Source organism: Carcharodon carcharias, chromosome 4 (assembly GCF_017639515.1).
Source record: "Carcharodon carcharias isolate sCarCar2 chromosome 4, sCarCar2.pri, whole genome shotgun sequence".
NCBI classification, from domain to species: Eukaryota; Metazoa; Chordata; class Chondrichthyes; order Lamniformes; family Lamnidae; genus Carcharodon; species Carcharodon carcharias.
Window position 1 is genome coordinate 160,678,150 of NC_054470.1, and position 19,067 is coordinate 160,697,216.

General features: G+C 38.6%; 1 protein-coding gene across 1 annotated transcript in view; it reads left to right on the top strand.

Annotated features, from left to right (window-relative positions):
- Positions 1–19,067, top strand: part of aggf1 (angiogenic factor with G patch and FHA domains 1) — a 59,584-nt gene that overhangs the window by 15,475 nt on the left and 25,042 nt on the right. The window contains exons 4-8 of the mRNA XM_041186861.1: positions 2,940–3,042; positions 3,397–3,989; positions 6,805–6,936; positions 9,884–10,063; positions 17,171–17,504. Of these exons, the coding sequence (XP_041042795.1) occupies positions 2,940–3,042; positions 3,397–3,989; positions 6,805–6,936; positions 9,884–10,063; positions 17,171–17,504 (1,342 nt within the window). The remainder of the gene's footprint in view (positions 1–2,939; positions 3,043–3,396; positions 3,990–6,804; positions 6,937–9,883; positions 10,064–17,170; positions 17,505–19,067) is intronic.

A 19,067-nucleotide genomic window follows, 5' to 3' on the forward strand; every position in this document is an offset into this window, starting at 1 on the left:
CCTGTCATGTCTATGTTAGCCCTCTGATAGAACAATTCATCTCCGGCCACCCCCCTGCCTTTCCTCTGTAACCTTGCAAATCTTTCCTTTTCAGATAATGATCCATTTCCCTTTTGAAAGCCTCAATTGACCCTGCTTCCACCACATTCACAAGCAGTGCATTCCAGATCCTGACCAGTCGCTGCATGAATTAGTTTTTCTTCATGTTGCCATTGCTTCTTTTGCCAGTTATCTTAAATTTGGGCCCTCTGTTTCTTAATCTTTTCACCTCATCAAGGGGACAGTTTCTCCTTATCTACTCTGTCCAAACGCCTTGTGATTTTGAATACCTGTATCAAATCCAAATTTCTTCTCGACCTTCTGTTCTCCAAGGAGAACAATCCCAACTTCTCCAGTCTTTCCAAGTAACTGAAGTTCCTCCTCCCTGGAACTATTCTTGTGAATCTTTACTGCACCCTTTCTAATGCCTTCACATCCTTCATAAAGTGCGATGCCCAGAACTGGACACACTGCTTTTATACAAGTTTAACATAACTTGCTTGCTTTTGTACTCTTGTCCCTCTTGATAAAACCTAGGATGCCGTATGCTTTATTAGCTGCTGTCTCACCGTGTCCTGTCGCTACAATGATCCTGCATTCCCTTTAGAATTGTACCCTTTATTTTATATTGTGTCGCTGCATTCTTCCTACCAAAATGAATCACAACACACTTCTCTGCATTAAATTTCATCTGCCACTGGTCTGCGCATTCCATCAACTTATGTCCTTTTGAAATTCTTCACTATCCTCCTCATGGTCCACATTTTTGAAATTGTGCCCTGGACACCAAGGTCTAGGTCATTAATATATATCAAGAGCAGGGGTCCTAACACTGATTGCTGGGGAGCTCTAAGTTTGCTCACAAGCCTATTGTGCGGTGCCATATCAAATACATTTTGGAAGTCCATGTACACCACATCAATAGCATTACCCTCACCAACCTTCTCTGTTGAGGGTTTAACTAACTTGCAAGTTAGTTAAACATGATTTTCCCTTAACAAATCCATTCTGGTTGTCCTTAATTAACCTGCACTTGCCCAAGTGATTATTAATATTGTCCAAAATTATTGTTTCTAAAGCTTCCCCACCATCAAGATTAAACTGACAGGCCTGTAGTTGTTGGGATGATCTTTACATCTGTTTTTGAATAGACGTGTAACATTTGCAATCCTCCATTCCTCTGGCAGCACCCCTGAGTCCAAGGAAGATTGGAAAATTATGGCCAGTTCCTCTGCCATTTCCACTCTCACTCCCTTCAGTACCCTTGGATGCATCTCATCCAATCCTGGAGCTTAACAATTTTAGGTATCCACTACCTATCCACTACCACCACCTTATCAACTCTGTTAATTAGATAACAGTGACATGTCATACTCTAATTGTCATCAATTTTGAATCTGATTCAACTCACACTAAATTCTCAATTTGCTGAGTTAATTACATTATTTAATTCAAAAATTGGAATATTTAGTACAAAAAATGACTAAATTATGACCAAACCATATATTTTTTTAGAAGATCTATGGTTTTGTTCACTGAATCAACTACTTTATGCTATGTAATCGTCAGATTTAGTGACTGAATAAGAGAAATTGAAAAATTTATGTGAATGATAGTGGTATTTTGGAGCTTAAATTTTGTGATTATGTTTACATTTTAACTCTAATAGCATTGCTTTGACAAAATATTTGTTTATCTATGTACTCTGTTTTACATCTCGCCTTTTAAAAATTTAGATGGTAGGAATGATGTTCCGAGCGAGTAGAGGCGGTCAGGTTTTAGATGGCTCGGTAGCATTGAAGTGGAATCTAGAAAGTGAGGAGGTGGTGCTGTATGCGATTTTTGGGTTGAACAACTTTGGGATGATATGCTGGCAAGTCATTGGAGTTTTGGGGAGGAGAGTTGCTGGGTGTCAGTATTGGAATGGGGATTCCAGAGGATAGGAGCAGTGGGTTTATAGTCTTTGAGGTATTTCAGTTTGACATTATTGGTGGAGGGAGTTGCAGGATGCAGCAGCAATAGGGTTAGTTACATGTGTATAGGTACTGGGAGGAGGTTACAAGGATTTGGGACAATTGGAGGGAGAGATCTCAGAGCCCACAAGGACTGAGGGGGTTAGGATGCAGTGCTGTTGGGGAAGGTTGGAATAATGAAGTTTAAGGAGCTGATTGTATTTTTCAGGAGCAGGAAAATGAATTCACTATGATATAGGTTTTATTTTAAAATCTTCACTTGTTTGGTGGGCTAGTTAAGCAAAAAACAGCAGCCAAAACAATTTTTGAAGCAGGCTTCTGTGGTTTGATTAATTGAATTTTGCTTTTCTGTATTGGTAAATTTTTCTCACTACTTACAGTTGTTGGGTTGAGATTAGTGGCTGTTTGGCAATATGAAATCTGGAATGATCAAGGAGAGTGATGCTAGAACATGCGCTCAGATCTTTATACAGAAAACGATGCAAGCGTGTGATATCTGATGAGCTACAAACAGGAACTGCATACTATTGTTCCCTCTTTTAGTAGATAGATATGTTATGAAATAGTAGATTAGTGATGCGTTTTCTCATGCGTTAATGACCATTGTTCTTGACTGGTTGTGGAATGTTGCTGCATAAAGTAATTGATTAATAACAAAGCTATGTTTAAGGGAAGCTAGCTAACCACACAAGGGTGAAAGGGATAGAAGGATGCACTGAGAATTAGTGGGAGGAGGCTTGTGTAAAACATAAACACCCGCAGAGACCAATTAAGCCGAATAAACTGTCTTTGTGCTATAAATTCTATGTAATACATTTAATTGCTATTTTATTGAGTATTACCAACTGGTAATTTTGATTATAAGTAATTAAAAAGTTGTTTTGTGATCAGTATGCAAAGAAATGAAACTTTGTCTTATGTTTACAGGTTAAAGATCTCACTGAAAAAATCCATGGAAGTGAAAAGGAAGAAAATGACACAGTTGATAAAGGAGTTCAGACATACCTTTGCACTCCCCATCATTATAAAGGTAGATGTTGAGATTTGTCTTCGGAACATAAAACTTGACTACTAACAGAGTGATGGGAGACAGTTTTCTATCTGCAACCTTCCTGATTGTTTTAATATGAGAAAAATTTGAAGCTTATTCATCAATTGACAACAATTTTATCAACTTATAAAAGTATTGGAGGTAATTCCCAGAATTAGTTAACAGTTGCTTCTAGCAACTCCAGATATGTTTGCAATATTACACTTTTCTAAAGAAACTTATATAATAAAATCCCTTTAGGGAAAGATGCTAAAATGGCTTAAATAAACTAAATATTGTAGAAATTATAAGTGCCTAAATCTCATTACAGTACTTTGTCTTTCTGTTTCCTAGGTTATTGTAGCAATGAAGCTCAGGGTTGTCACTACCAGTTGAACAGCGATCAGAATGGCAGGAGCGATGTGTCAGGGCTTGAAATTCATGGAGCCTGTGGAAAAAACCAGGATGTAATTCAGGCCTCTACTCTGTTTCAAACACAGGCACAGACAGCCAACTACACAGAACAGGCTCAAACAGACGACCATCAGTACATGGAACAGGCTCAAACAGATGGCCATCAGTACACAGAACAGGCTCAAACAGACGGCCATCAGTACACAGAACAGGCTCAAACAGATGGCCATCAGTACACAGAACAGGCTCAAACAGACGGCCATCAGTACACAGAACAGGCTCAAACAGATGGCCATCAGTACACAGAACAGGCTCAAACAGACGGCCATCAGTACACAGAACAGGCTCAAACAGACAGCCATCAGTACACAGAACAGGCTCAAACAGACGGCCATCAGTACACAGAACAGGCTCAGATGAACAGCTATCAATACAGAGAAGAGGCCCAGACAGATGGCTATCAGTACATAGGGTATCCTGAGAAACCAATACTCCCAGATGGATCCGGAGACCATAACACTGAAAATGCAGAGGTAGGTATCATTTGTTACAGTTGAAACCAGAGTTAAGGTGAAAATATTGCTCCTAATTAATGTTTCCTGACCATTTTAGTTACAATGTCTTACTGAAGTATTGATACTTGAATAAAATAATACATAATCAGCAATACAAGTGAAGTTTTATGCCTTATGTTGTATCTGTGCAGATCAGGCTGCATAATTCTGTCACAGCTTCCTTCATGAAGATGTGACTTAAATAGGTCTGCCAGTGTCCAAAGCTAGTCGTTTCTGGGCTGGTTCTGAGGAGCAGTAAATACCTGTGTAAGCACACCTGTCTGCCTTCCTTCTGTATGAACTTTTCTTTCTCCTCCAAAACCCTGACAGCAATTGGCAGAACCAAGAAAATTTCAATTCTAATCAATGTAGTTAGAGCTAAATTTGGCAGCTAGTGGCAGGAACAATGCTGTGGCTGGAGATCTGCAAAAATTCAGTAGTAAACAACAGAGTGATAAAACTATCACAAAAGCAATAACTCAGTTAAAACTGCATGATGCATCAATAAACCAATACAACCCAACTTTCTAAAAAAGCCAGGTCCAGCTTCAAGAGTGAATGCACTTTATTAAACAATAAGTAAGCTGTTTTAAATGAGCAAACAGTTTATTTGGAGCTCAAAGGCCATAGCAGATGTGAAGTTCATAGTGAGATCTATTCAAGTTAATTGCCATCAGTTCTGCGTTTTAATGAGTGTTGTAACACAGCAGTCGGTAAAGGCTGTTATTTAAAATTCCAGAGGAAAACTTTAAACAACTATCATAACCTATAATTTCAATTGGTATGTTTGAGATGCAGTTCTAAATTCAGGAATAAAACCACCAGTTCTCTAGAGGTTTTTATATCGAATTACATGAGACATTTATGAATTTACACAAGTTAAACATATACACACGGCTACAAATTACTACTATAATAGCTTTTCAACAAATTCCCAAACTAATGTCTACTAAGGCAACAACAACCCATAGACTTTAAGCAGACACCAGGCAAAGCATTTTCACCTTACCAATTCAAAATGAGGTTCCTTTCACTTTAACTGTCATGCAGTTCTGACGAAGAGTCATACAGACGCGAAACGTTAACTGTATTCCTCTCTACAGATGCTGTCAGACCTGCTGAGTTTTTCCAGCTATTTTTGTTTTTGTTCCTTTCACTTTGGTTCCTGTGCAGACAGCTATAAGCTTACAGCTATTTTGATGTTACATGCCTCTGTCTTGCACACACAAAACTGCTTTCTGTTAAACCCAGCACTTCTCTTTGAATATAAATTCTTATTGTATCACCAGCACTTCTCTTTGAATATAAATTCTCATTGTATCATTAGGCCCTTTGAACTCCACCTTTTCATAGTACCAGTTTTATTAGTAATATAAACACATTGCTTGGTCTCTCCTATCTAGGTGCAAGATTTCACTCCCGCTCTTGAATGCTCTATTCAACAAAATGCAAATATACCTTTACCTTTCTGTTTACATCTCAAAACTACTGTATATCAAAGCACCCAGACTAGCTGTCTTTAATTCAATTAAAACACCCCTAGACTAAACTTTTATTTTTTTTTAAATAATTTCCAATAACATATACATTAATAGCTTTATGACAAGAGGCTTGCTTATACTGTCATTCTTGGGCCTACCTGCCCCATCTTTTGCTACACATAAGGGTTGCTCCCTGAGTGAAGTGCCAGAATTTCTAGAATACCCCTGCACTAAAGACAATATTCGAACTGCATGCATTTTGCAATAGGAAAGCTTCTTGTAATGATGGCGCAATGATAATTGAACCATCTAGACAGTTTTTAAGCAAATGCTTCCTCATCTGCACCCTTTATCACAACTGGCACTATGTACAGTAACAGTTATTGGTAGTGTAAATGGCTTCTTCCCCTCGCATATGATCACTATCCCTTTCAAAAGGCCATCATTCCTTTTCAAAATTCTGCAACCCATATCCCACAAAGATCCCACTCACCCATCACTCTTACATTGACATCTAGTTCCCCTCACGTCCCTATTTTTTCTTTATTCTTTCATGGGATGCGGCCTTCGCTGACACAGTCAACATTTGTTGCCCATCCATAATTGCCCTTGAACTGAGTGGCTTGCTAGGCCATTTCAGAGGACAATTAAATAGCAAGCACATTTCTGTGGGCCTGGAGTCACATATAGGCTACACTAAGGACAGCAGATTAATGGACATTAGTGAACCAGATGAGTTTTTACAACATGGTCACTATTACTGAGACTAGCTTTATATTCTAGATTTGCTAATCAAAATAATCTAATTTCACCATCTGCCATGCTGGGATTTGAACCCATGTCCCCAGACTATTAGCCTGAGTTTCTGGATTACTCGCACAGTGCGATTACCACCAAGCCACTACCTACTTAGCTTAAATCCTTTCATGGCCTTGTTTCTCCCTATCTTTTGAAGCCTAACACACTGCTTCCTGAACTCTCCACTCTTCGTCCCACCATTGACAGCTATGCTGTTTAGCTGCCTGGGCTTCACACTTTGGAATTCTCTCCCTAAAACCCCTGTGCTTCTCCACTTCCCCCTCCTCGTCAGAAACCACCTCCTTTGCCCACAGTTTGTGTCATTCCTCCTAATGTTTCCTCCTTTGCAGCTGACTATTGTAGTAGTGATGCAACTGTACTTTGTCCAAAATAAAATCCTGATCCATCACTGCAGCTAAAATAAAATGCAGAAGTTCAATAAGCTTGGAGATGCAAAAGGTGAAGAGCTTCAGTACATTTATTTGATATAAACCAATGTTATCTTGCCTTTCAAGGACTTGGAGAATACATCATTGGCAGACAGTTTGCGTGCTACTGCAGAAGCTGCTATGTCACAGACAGGCTTCACCTATGATGAAAGCAGTGGGATGTATTATGATTACAGTACTGGCTTCTACTATGATTCGGTAATATACATTGTTTCATTATTGAGTTCACTTTAATAAACCAGTATTTTTAAAAATAACTGAATTATTAATCGGCTGTGTTTTACAATAAAGATGTGGAAATTAAAAAGGGAAGGAATGTTGATAAATCCATACAAGATATTAGGTAGACGTAGTTGAGTAATGTGGGCAACTTTAGGCACCTTTTATAAAAAAGATATTGGAACCATAATGGAGATGCAACTTAGATTTGTAGGATGATATGGGGAAGAGAATTTCAGTTATAATGAAGTACTGAATAGATTAATGTTGCATTCACTGCAACAAAGGAAGTTAAAGGCAGGATTGATGAGAACTGTTAAACATTGAGAGGCTTTGAAAAGGTTAATAGTGATTATTTCCACTGTGGTGAATTTAGGAAATTAGAAGCAAAATGGGGCGGGGGGGTGGGGGGGGCGTTGGTGATTGTGAGATTACAAGATTTTTTACACAGGGGTCAGTCACAACAGCTAAGCTAGAATTAGAGAAACTTTTCAACAACAAAAATATTGAAAGATATGGGGAAAGAGCAGGAAATGAGGTTACCATACAATGAACAGCTCTATTATGCTGCTGACGCAACTATCCGCTTCTGTGCTGAACTTTCTATGATCTTAATTCTATGAAAAGGCATGTACTTATTTTTGAGTTAAATATTGTTTAATTTCTGTGACAATATTATTTTATACCTGCATGTTTTTATATTTGTTCTTATAAGTTGTGTATCAGTTCTTGAATCCAGCCAATCTCTGAGTCAACTTAATTTTTGCAAAATTAATGTTCAGGTCTTCCATAAAGCTGTGTTATAGAATCATGCAACACATCTTGCCTGTTCTCTGAATTAGTCCAACTCCCTTGCATTCTAGATCATAATTTGCTAAGTGAAAATATTTCTCCATATCTCCTGTGGCTTTTCTTGATATTTATTTTAAATCTGTGTCCTTGGGTTACCAGCCTTCCTGCCAGTGAATGTTTACTACCTATCTACTCTGTTAAGATCCCTCATAATTTTGAGCACCATTATTAAATGTAGCAGATTGCTGTAAATTTACAATACCATTTGTAATTTCAAATTAAGACGCATTGGCCATTTTTAAAAAAGGCACAATGGTAATACTGAAAATTGTTTAGCAATGCATTGCTACACTTCTCTGATAAGCCAGTGCCTTTCCATTGTGGATAAAAGCAAAATACTGCAAAGGCTGGAAATCTGAAATAAAAACAAAAAATACTGGAGAAACTCAGCAGGCCTGGCACATCTGTAGAGAGATAATCAGACGTTTCGGGTCCATATGAATCATCTTCAGAGCTAAAGCTAGAGCATCTAATGTGGTTCCGCTATTTAAGAAGGGTTGTAGAGATAAGCCAGGGAACTACAGGCCAGTGAGTCTACGTCAGTGGTAGGGAAACTATTGGAGAAAATCCTGAAGGAGAGAATCTATCTCCACTTGTAGAGGCAAGGTTTGATCAGGGATAGTCAGCATGGCTTTGTCAGACGGAGGTCATGCCTAACAAATTTGATTGAATTTTTTGAGGAGTTGACCAGGTGTGTAGATGAGGATAGTACAGTTGATGTAGTTCATATGGATTTCAGCAAAGCCTTTGACAAGGTCCCACATGAGAGACTTATAAAGAAGGCAAATACACATGGAATACAGGGTAACTTGATAAGCTGGATTCAAAATTGGTTTAGTTGTAGGAGACAGAGGGTGATGACAGAAGGATGCTTTAGTGACTGGAAGCCAGTCAGTGGCATACCACAGGGATCTGTGCTGGGTCCCCTATTATTTGTAATTTATATAAGCGACATAGTTGACTATGTGGGGGGTAGGATTAGTAAGTTTGTGGATGACACAAAGATTGGCCAGGTGGTTAACAGTGAGGTTGAATGTCTTGGGCTACAGGAAGATAAGTGGCAGATGGAATTTAACCCTGAAAAGTGTGAGGTGATATACTTTGGAAGGAGTAATTTGACAAGGAAGTATTCAATGAACGGCATGACACTAGGAAGTTCTGAGGAACAAAGGGACCTTGGCACGTGTGTCCATAGATCTTTGAAGGCAGAGGGGCATGTTAGTGGGTGGTGAAAAAGGCATATGGGACACTTGCTTTTATTAATCGAAGCATAGATTATAAAATTTGGGAGGTCATGTTGGAGTTGTATGGAACCTTGGTGAGGCCACAGCTGGAGTACTGTGTGCAGTTCTGGTCACCACATTATAGGAAGGATGTGATTGCACTGGAGGGAGTGCAGAGGAGATTACCAGGATGTTGTCTGGGATGAAACATTTAAGTTTTGAAGAGAGGTTGGATAGACTTGGATTGTTTTCATTGGAACAGAGAAGACTGAGGGGTGACCTGATCAGGTGTACAAGATTATGAGGGGCATGCACAGGTTGGATGGGGAGCAGCTGTTCCCCTTAGTTGAAGGGTCAGTCACAAGGGGATATAAGTATCAAGGTGAGGGGCAGGAGGTTTAGGGGGATGTGAGGAAAAACTCTTTTACCCAGAGGGTGGTGATGGTCTGGAATGCACTGCCTGGGATGGTGATGGAGGAGAGCTGCCTCACATCCTTTAAAAAGTACCTGGATGAGCACTTGGCACAACATAACATTCAAGGCTATGGGCCAAGTGCTGGTAAATGGGATTAGGTAGGTAGGTCAGGTGTTTCTCATGTGTTGGCAAACTCGATGGGCACTCTGTGATTCTGAGATGTGTAGGTATGCCTGTAGTTTACACACACATTGTTCTCCATCCATGAGAAATATCTTGTCCCTTCCTGATCATTTTTCTCCCCACTCTTACCAGAATTTCCCATTAGGATCACAAGCTTCTATGTATGTGCACTTCTGTTATCACTCTGTGGTGAAGCATGTTAACTCACCAGTATGTTACCAGAATTTGTAACCAACCATTTGTTTTTATCAAGACAAATCAGCTTTACTATGACCCAAGCACTGGAATTTACTATTATTATGATGCTGAGAGTGGCCTATATCAGTTTCATTCTCGAGTGGATCTACTAGCATACTGCCCAACAAATGCACCGAAAAAGGTTAAGAAAAAACGCAAAGGAGTGGAAAAGCTTGCATCAAAGGAAGAGAAAAAGGTATGTCACATTTCATTGTCCTTACTGCAGCTGAGATCAAAATTAGCGTAATTCAGCCTGCAAATACTGTACTGCACATTAAAGAGACTCAAGCTTGGCCTAAATAGCCAGGTGGTTATGGTACTGGGTTTGTAACCCCAAGATCAAGAGTTCAAATCTCACAATGGCAAACAATGTAACTTCATCTGAATAGGAACAGATGGAAATGTGTTTGTGCTCAAAAGAGTTACAAAGATTTTAAAGAGACTCAAACATTGTCCTTTTAAGAGTTCAAACTCATTAGTCTCTTAAGATTCAGGTGGTCTCCTTTCCATTATGCCGTATGTGACCACATGACTTTTCAGTAGTCTCATTCTGGCATTCTGCCTTCAATGTCAATCCCCTTCATCAGTGGTTATGTCTCACTGTTAGCTTTGCACAAAAAATGTAATAGTTTTTCACACTTTCTGAAAATAGTTTGGTAGTAAAGAACTTGATTATTGCTGAAAAAAATGTCAAAGATTTTTGTCTTGTACTCATCAGGACACTTTGCAAGAATAGCAATATAAGGGGAAAACAATTTATATTGTCTGAGAAGAGAGTGCTACTTGGATAGCAAGTGGACTCTGATTGGTAAAGGCATTGTCATGGAGAATGCACCAATTGAGTGTACAGTAGCAACAAAAGTACTTTTTGCCACTAACAGGATGCTGTTGTCAAGCCAACAAGATGTTCTGCCCATCACACAAATGCGTAATGTGGTATATGAATTTCAGTGCCAGTCTGATGCTAGGTATGTAAGCCATACGTCTCAAAGACTGGCAGATCGTACCAAACAGCATGTCCCAACCGCTGTTCGCAGCGGGAGAGGTACAGACCATAACCAACTAGCTGTGTTTGCAAAACTCAGTGTCCAACATTAGATGTGATTCCGCGATTGGACAATGTTTGCTAAATAATCTTTAGTGTGCTAAGAATTACCCTGACAATCAATTTATGATTGTCATTCAGGCTCGCATTTGCATGTACTGGAAGCTACATACATGGGGCCCTGTTCTTTGCAGAGATAAAGAACATGTACACACGTTGCGCCTGTTTCAGCTAAACAAACTAAATGACAGCGATACACTGACTCATTCCTCAGGGCAATGCCTTGACCAATCAGGGTCAAACTGCCTGGTTTAAATTTCAGACAGTACTTGGCAATTAACTGTCAGTCACCATCAATTTGTGCATTCTCCATGGCAATGCCTTTACCAATCAGAGCCCAATTGCCAACCAACCAGCATTCTTCTTATACAGTATAAATTGTTGCTTTCCCCTTAAATTGGTATTCCTGAGAAGTGTTCTGATGAGCACAAAGAGCTTCAACATGTGTCTGTCTTCAGCAATTTTCGGAAAAGCATAACAAAGCTATATTAGCATGATTTTGTGAAATTTTGTCATTTTTCACACTTCAGAATCCACTTAGTTTAGAAGAATTGGAATTTGTCATAAGATTCCATTTGAATCCCAGTTTTGCTGAAGTATTTCCAGAGACTTGTCATAAGCATTCAGGTGGCCTAGCTATGGGAACATCTTGTTGTAGGATTATAGACTGCTTACCTTAACCAAGGAACAATGTCACTTTTGGTCATTAGATAAATAATAAACATGCGCTAGACAGACTGCAGATATCTGCAGAACTCCTTACAAGCAGCATGGTGAACAGTATGGTTCATGATAAAATGCATAAGTGCCAATATCCCCTGAACACAGCATGATTGCACACCACACTCCCCTGAATGGCTGCACCAATCTTTCCTCTCTGCAACCTAATCATGGTATGCGTCAAACCATGAATAAAAGAACCATGTTCTCGTATATGGGCTTCAGCTGGTGCCTTCTAGCAGCAGTTGTTCCAACTTTCAGTGTTTCCTTGTCAGTTGTATGACAGATGTGCTTCTGGTGTGATGCAAGGACCTATAAAGGACAACTTAAAACCTGCCAGCCACCATGAAAGCTAAATCTTCAAGTACAATTCCTTGTATCAGGTTTATTCAACATGAACTGGTTTATTCTAGCCTTCATATGAAGTTTTTGGCATAGAGACATGCCTGCTGTGAGGCTGACTACTCTTACATCATACTGAGTGGCAGGATAATGTGAACAGGAGACCTCGCGTTCTGTTGCCATCCTCTGTTTTTGCAACAAATTTCAACTCTCACCTTGGTCCTAGATCTCACACATGGACTGAAAAAAGCCCCTACATTACGTGCCTAGTAATTCTGAACAGTGAAAGATGTTGAGGCACACACTTTCTATGGCACATGCTTATAGTTTTCTATCTGAAGAAAAAAAACCAAAGCAGCCAGTGTCAGTATGAATCAACAGCTTGCATTCATGATCTTTGAGACCCCCTTTTGAAGCCATGTAAGGCCATATTACCACACAATACCTAACATTGAATAGAAAGCATTTTTTTTAAAAAAGGAAACCTCGGTCTATATATTTCCCTTGAGCTTTATGATTCTCTGGTATCATGCATAAAAATATAACATGCCTCACACATTCCTAATGCAAGAGAAAGCCAGCCTGTTCCTTTTTGATTGTGCTGCAAGTCTCCAAAGCACTTAAAGTATCTACTGTAACTATCTGAAGAACCATGTTAAGAGCCAATATCAACAAGATTCTTTGGCAGTTTTCCTTTCCAATAGATCCTCCATTGTATCTAGAAACAACAACAGTGCTCCCATCTACCTCTTCATTCTCTGTCTACCCCTTATCCAATTTGGAGCAACTTTTAGGAGACGAGCATGAATATGGTCCAGGTCTATCACTCGGGTGTTTCGTAAATGGCACAATGTGTACTCCAATTTCTTTGATCGACATGATTCCTTGAAGCTGCCTATCTGTGCAACATTTTCTACTGGCTTTACCAAGTTCCTTCTGGATGTCAGATGACAACTCATCATAATCCTATTTCCAGACCTGAGGATGTGGTGCAGAGTTACAGCACTGTTGTATTCCAAGTGAGAACATAATTAGTTGAGCCAGAGCAGTGTCTCCTGTCACACAATTAACTGTAATCGTTAAGTATTATCACCCTTCAATCCTCTATTTGAACAATGTTGCAGTTTCATTTTGCAGAATGATTATTGGAACATGACAACATTACGGCCAGCAGAAACTTGTTAAAATATACTTCAGTTCTTCACATATCAGTCTTCAGATGCACCTTTATGGGGCAACAACTTGGGTAAAAGAGCAGCCAATGGCTTATATACATGATTTGTGTATGCCACATAAAATCATTAATACTAAACAGACTTGAATGACAATGACTTTTCATTTTTGTTTTCAAGTATGCATTTCAATTTTTTCCATAACTTATCCAATTTTCTTGTTTTGCCTGATATGGCATTTTTATAAGCTCGTAAGAAAATAGGGGCAGGAGTAGGCCATTCATCCATTGAGCCTGATCCCCCATTCAATAAGATCATGGCTGATCTGATTCTGGCCTTAACTCCACTTTCTTGCCCCCATTATCCTTGACTCACATTGTTGATCAAAGCATCTTTTTGCAAGTAAGGACAGGTGTACAACTTCCTTCAGGGCCATCACCAGTTCTTCCTGTAGCTAAGGGACAGAAGATGTCCAGATCCTGCTCAGATGTGACTTGTCCTTTCAATTTTTTTCAATTAAGCTGGACTAGGACCCGTGTTGCACTGTCTATGGCAATGAGCATTAACACACTGATGCTTTGCCAGGGCCTTTGGTTTTTTTAATGTCCAACTGCTCATTAGATTCTGTTCCTCCTGTCTCCAGGTGCTGCAAATGACAGAATCAATGGCTAAATTGAAGATTTCTTCTTTGGGATGGTCAGAATCAGCAACAGGTAGATTAATGACAAAAAAAATAGATTTCTGCTGTACTGTCCTACAGTGGGTAATGTTGGAACTAAGCCATAAATTATATATATCAAACAGAATCCAAATATAGAGAACCCTTAATATTAAAATACTTAATCGACAGATGTCTTGCCGAGGAATATAATACTACCTCCCTCTGCATTCTTTTTCCATTGTTCATTAGTTGTTTGCTGTCCATTATCTTGGAATCAGCATTGAAATCTTGATGTGGTACAAAAAAACCTAAAAGTTTCATTCATGCAAATAGCATGGTCTCATGAAATGAAAATTTGTGACAGGGGTACAGAATTAATAAAAGCCTCCCTAGACCAAAATTTTGTCACTGAGGTTATTTGAAAAAAAACTGTAAATTATATGAAGTTCAATAGACCTTAAAAATTAGTATTGTTCAGAACTCACTTTACAGAAGAGGGGCATGTCACCTTGCACAGTGGAGTCTCAATTGAGCAGAGTGGGGTGGATAATATTTATTTGACAACAGATCTTCCAGAGAAGACAGCTGCAAAGGAGGGGAGCCACCCTGACCTCAAACTTAATGTAGAGGATAGGACCTGCTGCGTGTTTCCAGCATTTTTCCTTTTATTTCAGGATTTCTAACTTCTGCAGTATTTTTGTTTCAGCATATTGTCTGGTAAATTATTTACATGATGCTACTTAATCATCATTGAAGTAGCTGGAGAAATTATGTTATCGAGGGAGGAAAGAATTTTTCAAGTCAGACCAGACTAGTACCGTCCTCTGCATCTTTTCATTCTCACAACAACCTCATTCTTTACATCATATGTCCTAGACTGTATACTATTATTAAGTTGTTTGGCCATGTTACCATTGTTTAAGATTGTATATCAGTAGGTTACCAACATTTAAAAAGGCCAACTTTAAAATAAAAATCTGCTCAACTTACATATTTATATTTATTAAAGCTGTCAGTCACCTTATATTGCTATTGCATTATGATCTGGAGCTAGTAGTAATATTGTTGTGGTCAACACTAGCCTTGATCCCTCCAACTGCATGTCCTTAGCAGAACTGTACTACAAATCAAGTTGCCCTTGTTATGACCTGGCAAATGATGTGTGCTAGGCGGATCAAATCCATGAGGGAAACTTGATCACGTGGTCACAACTGTTTTGCAATTTGTATTTTATTTCGAGATGTGTGCCTTGACTTAAGACGTAATAAAACTACCGCGACTTCAGAAGTTTTAGAAAACTAAATTAAACACTTATCAACATAAGAAAAGATTTCAAGCACATACATAAGTCTACAAAATACTATTATAATAACTCCTAAAACCCCTATTTACTCTGGCTCCCAGTTACACCTCCATTAAAGCAACAGTAAAAACAAATAGACTTAAACAGACCCAGGCAAAGCAACACACTACTCTGGACAGTTGCATTCGAAATGGGTTTTCTCAGCTTTGGTTCCTGTAGACAGCAATTTGATGCACAATGGCTAGAGGCTTTTCACACTTCTGTTAGATCTTAGAATTCCTTCTCCTCTTACAATAGCCTCATCTCCTTTATACAGGTTTCTCCCTTTGTAATGCAAATTCCATTGTTCCAATATGTCATTGTAACTTTCCTTTTCTCATAATATAAACCTTCCATAGTACTAATTATATCAGTAACCTTTGGGAAAATAAACACACTGTTTGGCTTAGCTTCTTCTGGCTAGGTGTAACATCTTACCATCTCTTTGAAATTCAGACTAACCTAATTTATCTAAAAATCCAAATTTTCCTTACACCTCACATTCTAAAACTACAGCCATGTTTACGTATTTAGCATCTCAAACCTAATTTCTTGTTGATAACTCAAAACCTCCAGACCAGCTGTCTCCAATCCAGTTAAATCCCCCCCACCTCTCTCCCCCTCTCACACACACACACGCATACACACACTCTCTAATCCAAACCCCACTATTAACCTCCCTTTACAATAAATCACAATATTATGAAAATTATTATATTTTTATGACACCTTTAACTTAAAATAAATCAGAATGAAAGTGAGACCTACACATAACATGCATCTAGAACATGCCTAAATACAGAGAATGCTGGAAGTGCACAGCAAGTCAGGCAGTGTCATCAATATAGGCGGATGAATATTTCATCAGGACAAATCTGTGCATTATGGTTTGTCTGTGTATATTAACAGAAAATGCTCGAATTTACCAGGCTTCATTGTGAAATGTAACCATCCACTTTTCTTTCCACAGACAAAACAAATGTCTGCTGTTCTTGGAATACTTCTAAAATAGTCGAGCAAACAGATAGGGACATCTATGAATTAATTTGTTGTACCATACTTAACACTTGAAATTACAGCCCAAATGTTATGACTAATAAGGCAACAGCAACACCTCTTATTAAAGACACTAGTTAATCCAAAAAAATTGCAGTAAAGCCCTTTGAATAACACTAATCTATATTTTTTTTGAAGTGGCTTTTACTCTGAAAATTTCTTCTGTATTCTCTGTTTCACAGTCAGTCATGTGGTAGCCAATTTACTTTTTTGTTCATGGATTGTAAACATTGCTGGCAAGATCAGCTTCTATTGCCCAAATCTATTTGCCCTTGAGGCGGTGGCAAGCTGCTTTCTTAAACCATTGCAGTCCATGTGGTATAAGTACACCCACAGTGCTGTTAGGGAGGGAGTTCCAAAATTTTGAACCAGCAACTTTGAAGGAATGGTGATATGTTTCCAAGTCGGAATGGTGTGTGAATTGGAAGGAAATCCTGTAATGTTCCAGTGTGCCTACTGCTCTTATCCTTCTTGGTAGTAGAGGCTGAGGAAGGTGCTGTTGAAGGAGCCTTGGCGAGTTATTGCAGTGCATCTTGTAATGGTACACACTGCTTCCACTGTGCACAGGAGGTGGTGGAAGTGAATGTGGTTTCTGAGGTTCCAATATTATTTGGTGTGCATCATCCTTTATTGATGAAATCTTATCACATATAGCCTCTTACTCCAAATAGCAGCAGTTGAAGGTATACAATGATTGGACTGCTGATACAGACCTAAGACATTTTCTTTACACCACACACAAACCACGTTACGTTGCTTTCCTGAAATTTTCACTGCCGCATGTATATGTATCCAAAGATCAGAGACTTTTGAAAGTTTTAACATTCCATTTGTCATTGACAAGTACCGAAAAACACTTTCGAAACAGGCCCTTGAAATTTGATATTTCTATTATTTCCTCTAAGGATTCTGTAGCTGATATGCCGAAAGCTTCAAGTAATTGCAGGTCCTGTGACCCAGAAGGGAGTGAGGTATTGTCAGAAGGACCAGCAAACAAACGAAAAAAAACAAAAATGGAGAATATTGATCAGGATTCATCCAATGAACTTAGTCTAAATGTAGAATGTATCCATGATGAAGATGATGTTGAAGTGAAATTGGAAGAGAAGGAAGAGGCTGAATTTGGAAGCGAACTAGAAGAAGGAGAAATTACAGACTCGGACAAAGAAGAACACTATACAGATGAAACGAGTGAAGAATCAAGCGAAGCTGAAAGCGATGAAAGTGAGAAAGAAGAAGGTGAGTGATGGTTTACTGTGTGATCATATTCAGTAATACTTTTTGGATTTATATAAAATCAGTTGCAAAAGTCAAATAATTTTACAGATTTAGATTCCAGATGTGGCCGTGTGGGTTCTTTTAATCACATTGTATGAAAATTTCATTTTTTCATTACTATGACATTCCACCTACTTAGCAGATGCAACTCTATGCTAGTCTGCTCCTTAATCTCTATTGACTGGATCTTCTAAATTAGCATGAATTATTAGGGCAGTTTTGTCATTTAAATAACATGCCATTTGCCTTTCTTTATCGGAAACAATATTTAAACACAGCTATGGTGTTTTTTAATTTGTTTCCAGCATTCCAAAATTCATAATATTATTAAACATATTATTAAGGTTGCTAGTTCTTTACCCATATTCTTTCATATTCACTAAATATGCATTGGTGTACATACCTTTCAACCTCTTACACATAAGGTGACTGCGTTCTAGTAATCTCAGTTGATCTCCCCACCCCTTTGCAAGGAGTGACGGCTTCTAATAGTTTCAGATCCTGGCACAAGCACAAAACATTATTCTGTTTCGTTGAACCATTGTGTCTCAACAGCTAATAATAGCAAGTCTTGTACATCACTGCACTTCTGCATGCTGTCACATTTGATGTTACTTTTTGCTCTAATGAAATAAAGACATGTCTTTCATGCTTTCTCTCTTTCTCTGAAACTTGCTTGATATGACCATGTCGGGTTGAGATTTTTTGAAAGCACTGGTGGAGTAATTCTTAACAGCATTCCCATTAACTGTTCTACAGGGCTACATCTGTTTACCAGTTTGACAGGTATGGTATGTTTAAAAAAAAAACAAAATTTGCGTTGATTTTCCAAGAAGGTTCTTTGTAGTTTGCACTGCTCTCTCTACCTTCCTGTTACATGCCATGTGAGCAAATCAATATTGCTTTGGAAACGTAGCAAAATTCAAACCAGAAAATTGTGGTCTGATATTCCATAATATGCAAGTATTGATTTTTAAGTGTTCCACAATTAGGGTTGTCATCTCTCCAGAAATTGCTCTGGAGCCCCCAGAAATTAAAGGTTAATCTCCTGGACACTTCTGAGTAACAGAGGAGAAAAATCATAGGGGCGCCAAATAAAAGCTTTATTTTTATTCTCTTTGAGCATCTTTGTCAGTTATAAAAATGTTGGAGATGGAGAAAAAGGTGGAGCTGCAGGAGGTGGGAGGCCATGTGATGAAACCTTCAGTATTAGGTCTTACTTGAGTCAGCAACCCTATCTAGAAAGTCATGCGGCGTGGTCAACTGTGAGTCAACTATGCTTATTTATGAAATGCAAGAAGTATTCTATAATGAAATAAAATTGTGCCTTTCCATTTAGTAGACTATTCCCAGCTTTATGCTTAACAAAGCAGATGGTATCATGAGCTCAACCAAGTGTATATTTCCCTCAAAGGATTTAAAACAGTTCTGAACAAATTTGAGATGTATTCAAGGCAAATCACTACTGCTTATCACACATTTTTTCTATTTCTCAATGCTTCAATGCACAATGTGTTCTCCAAG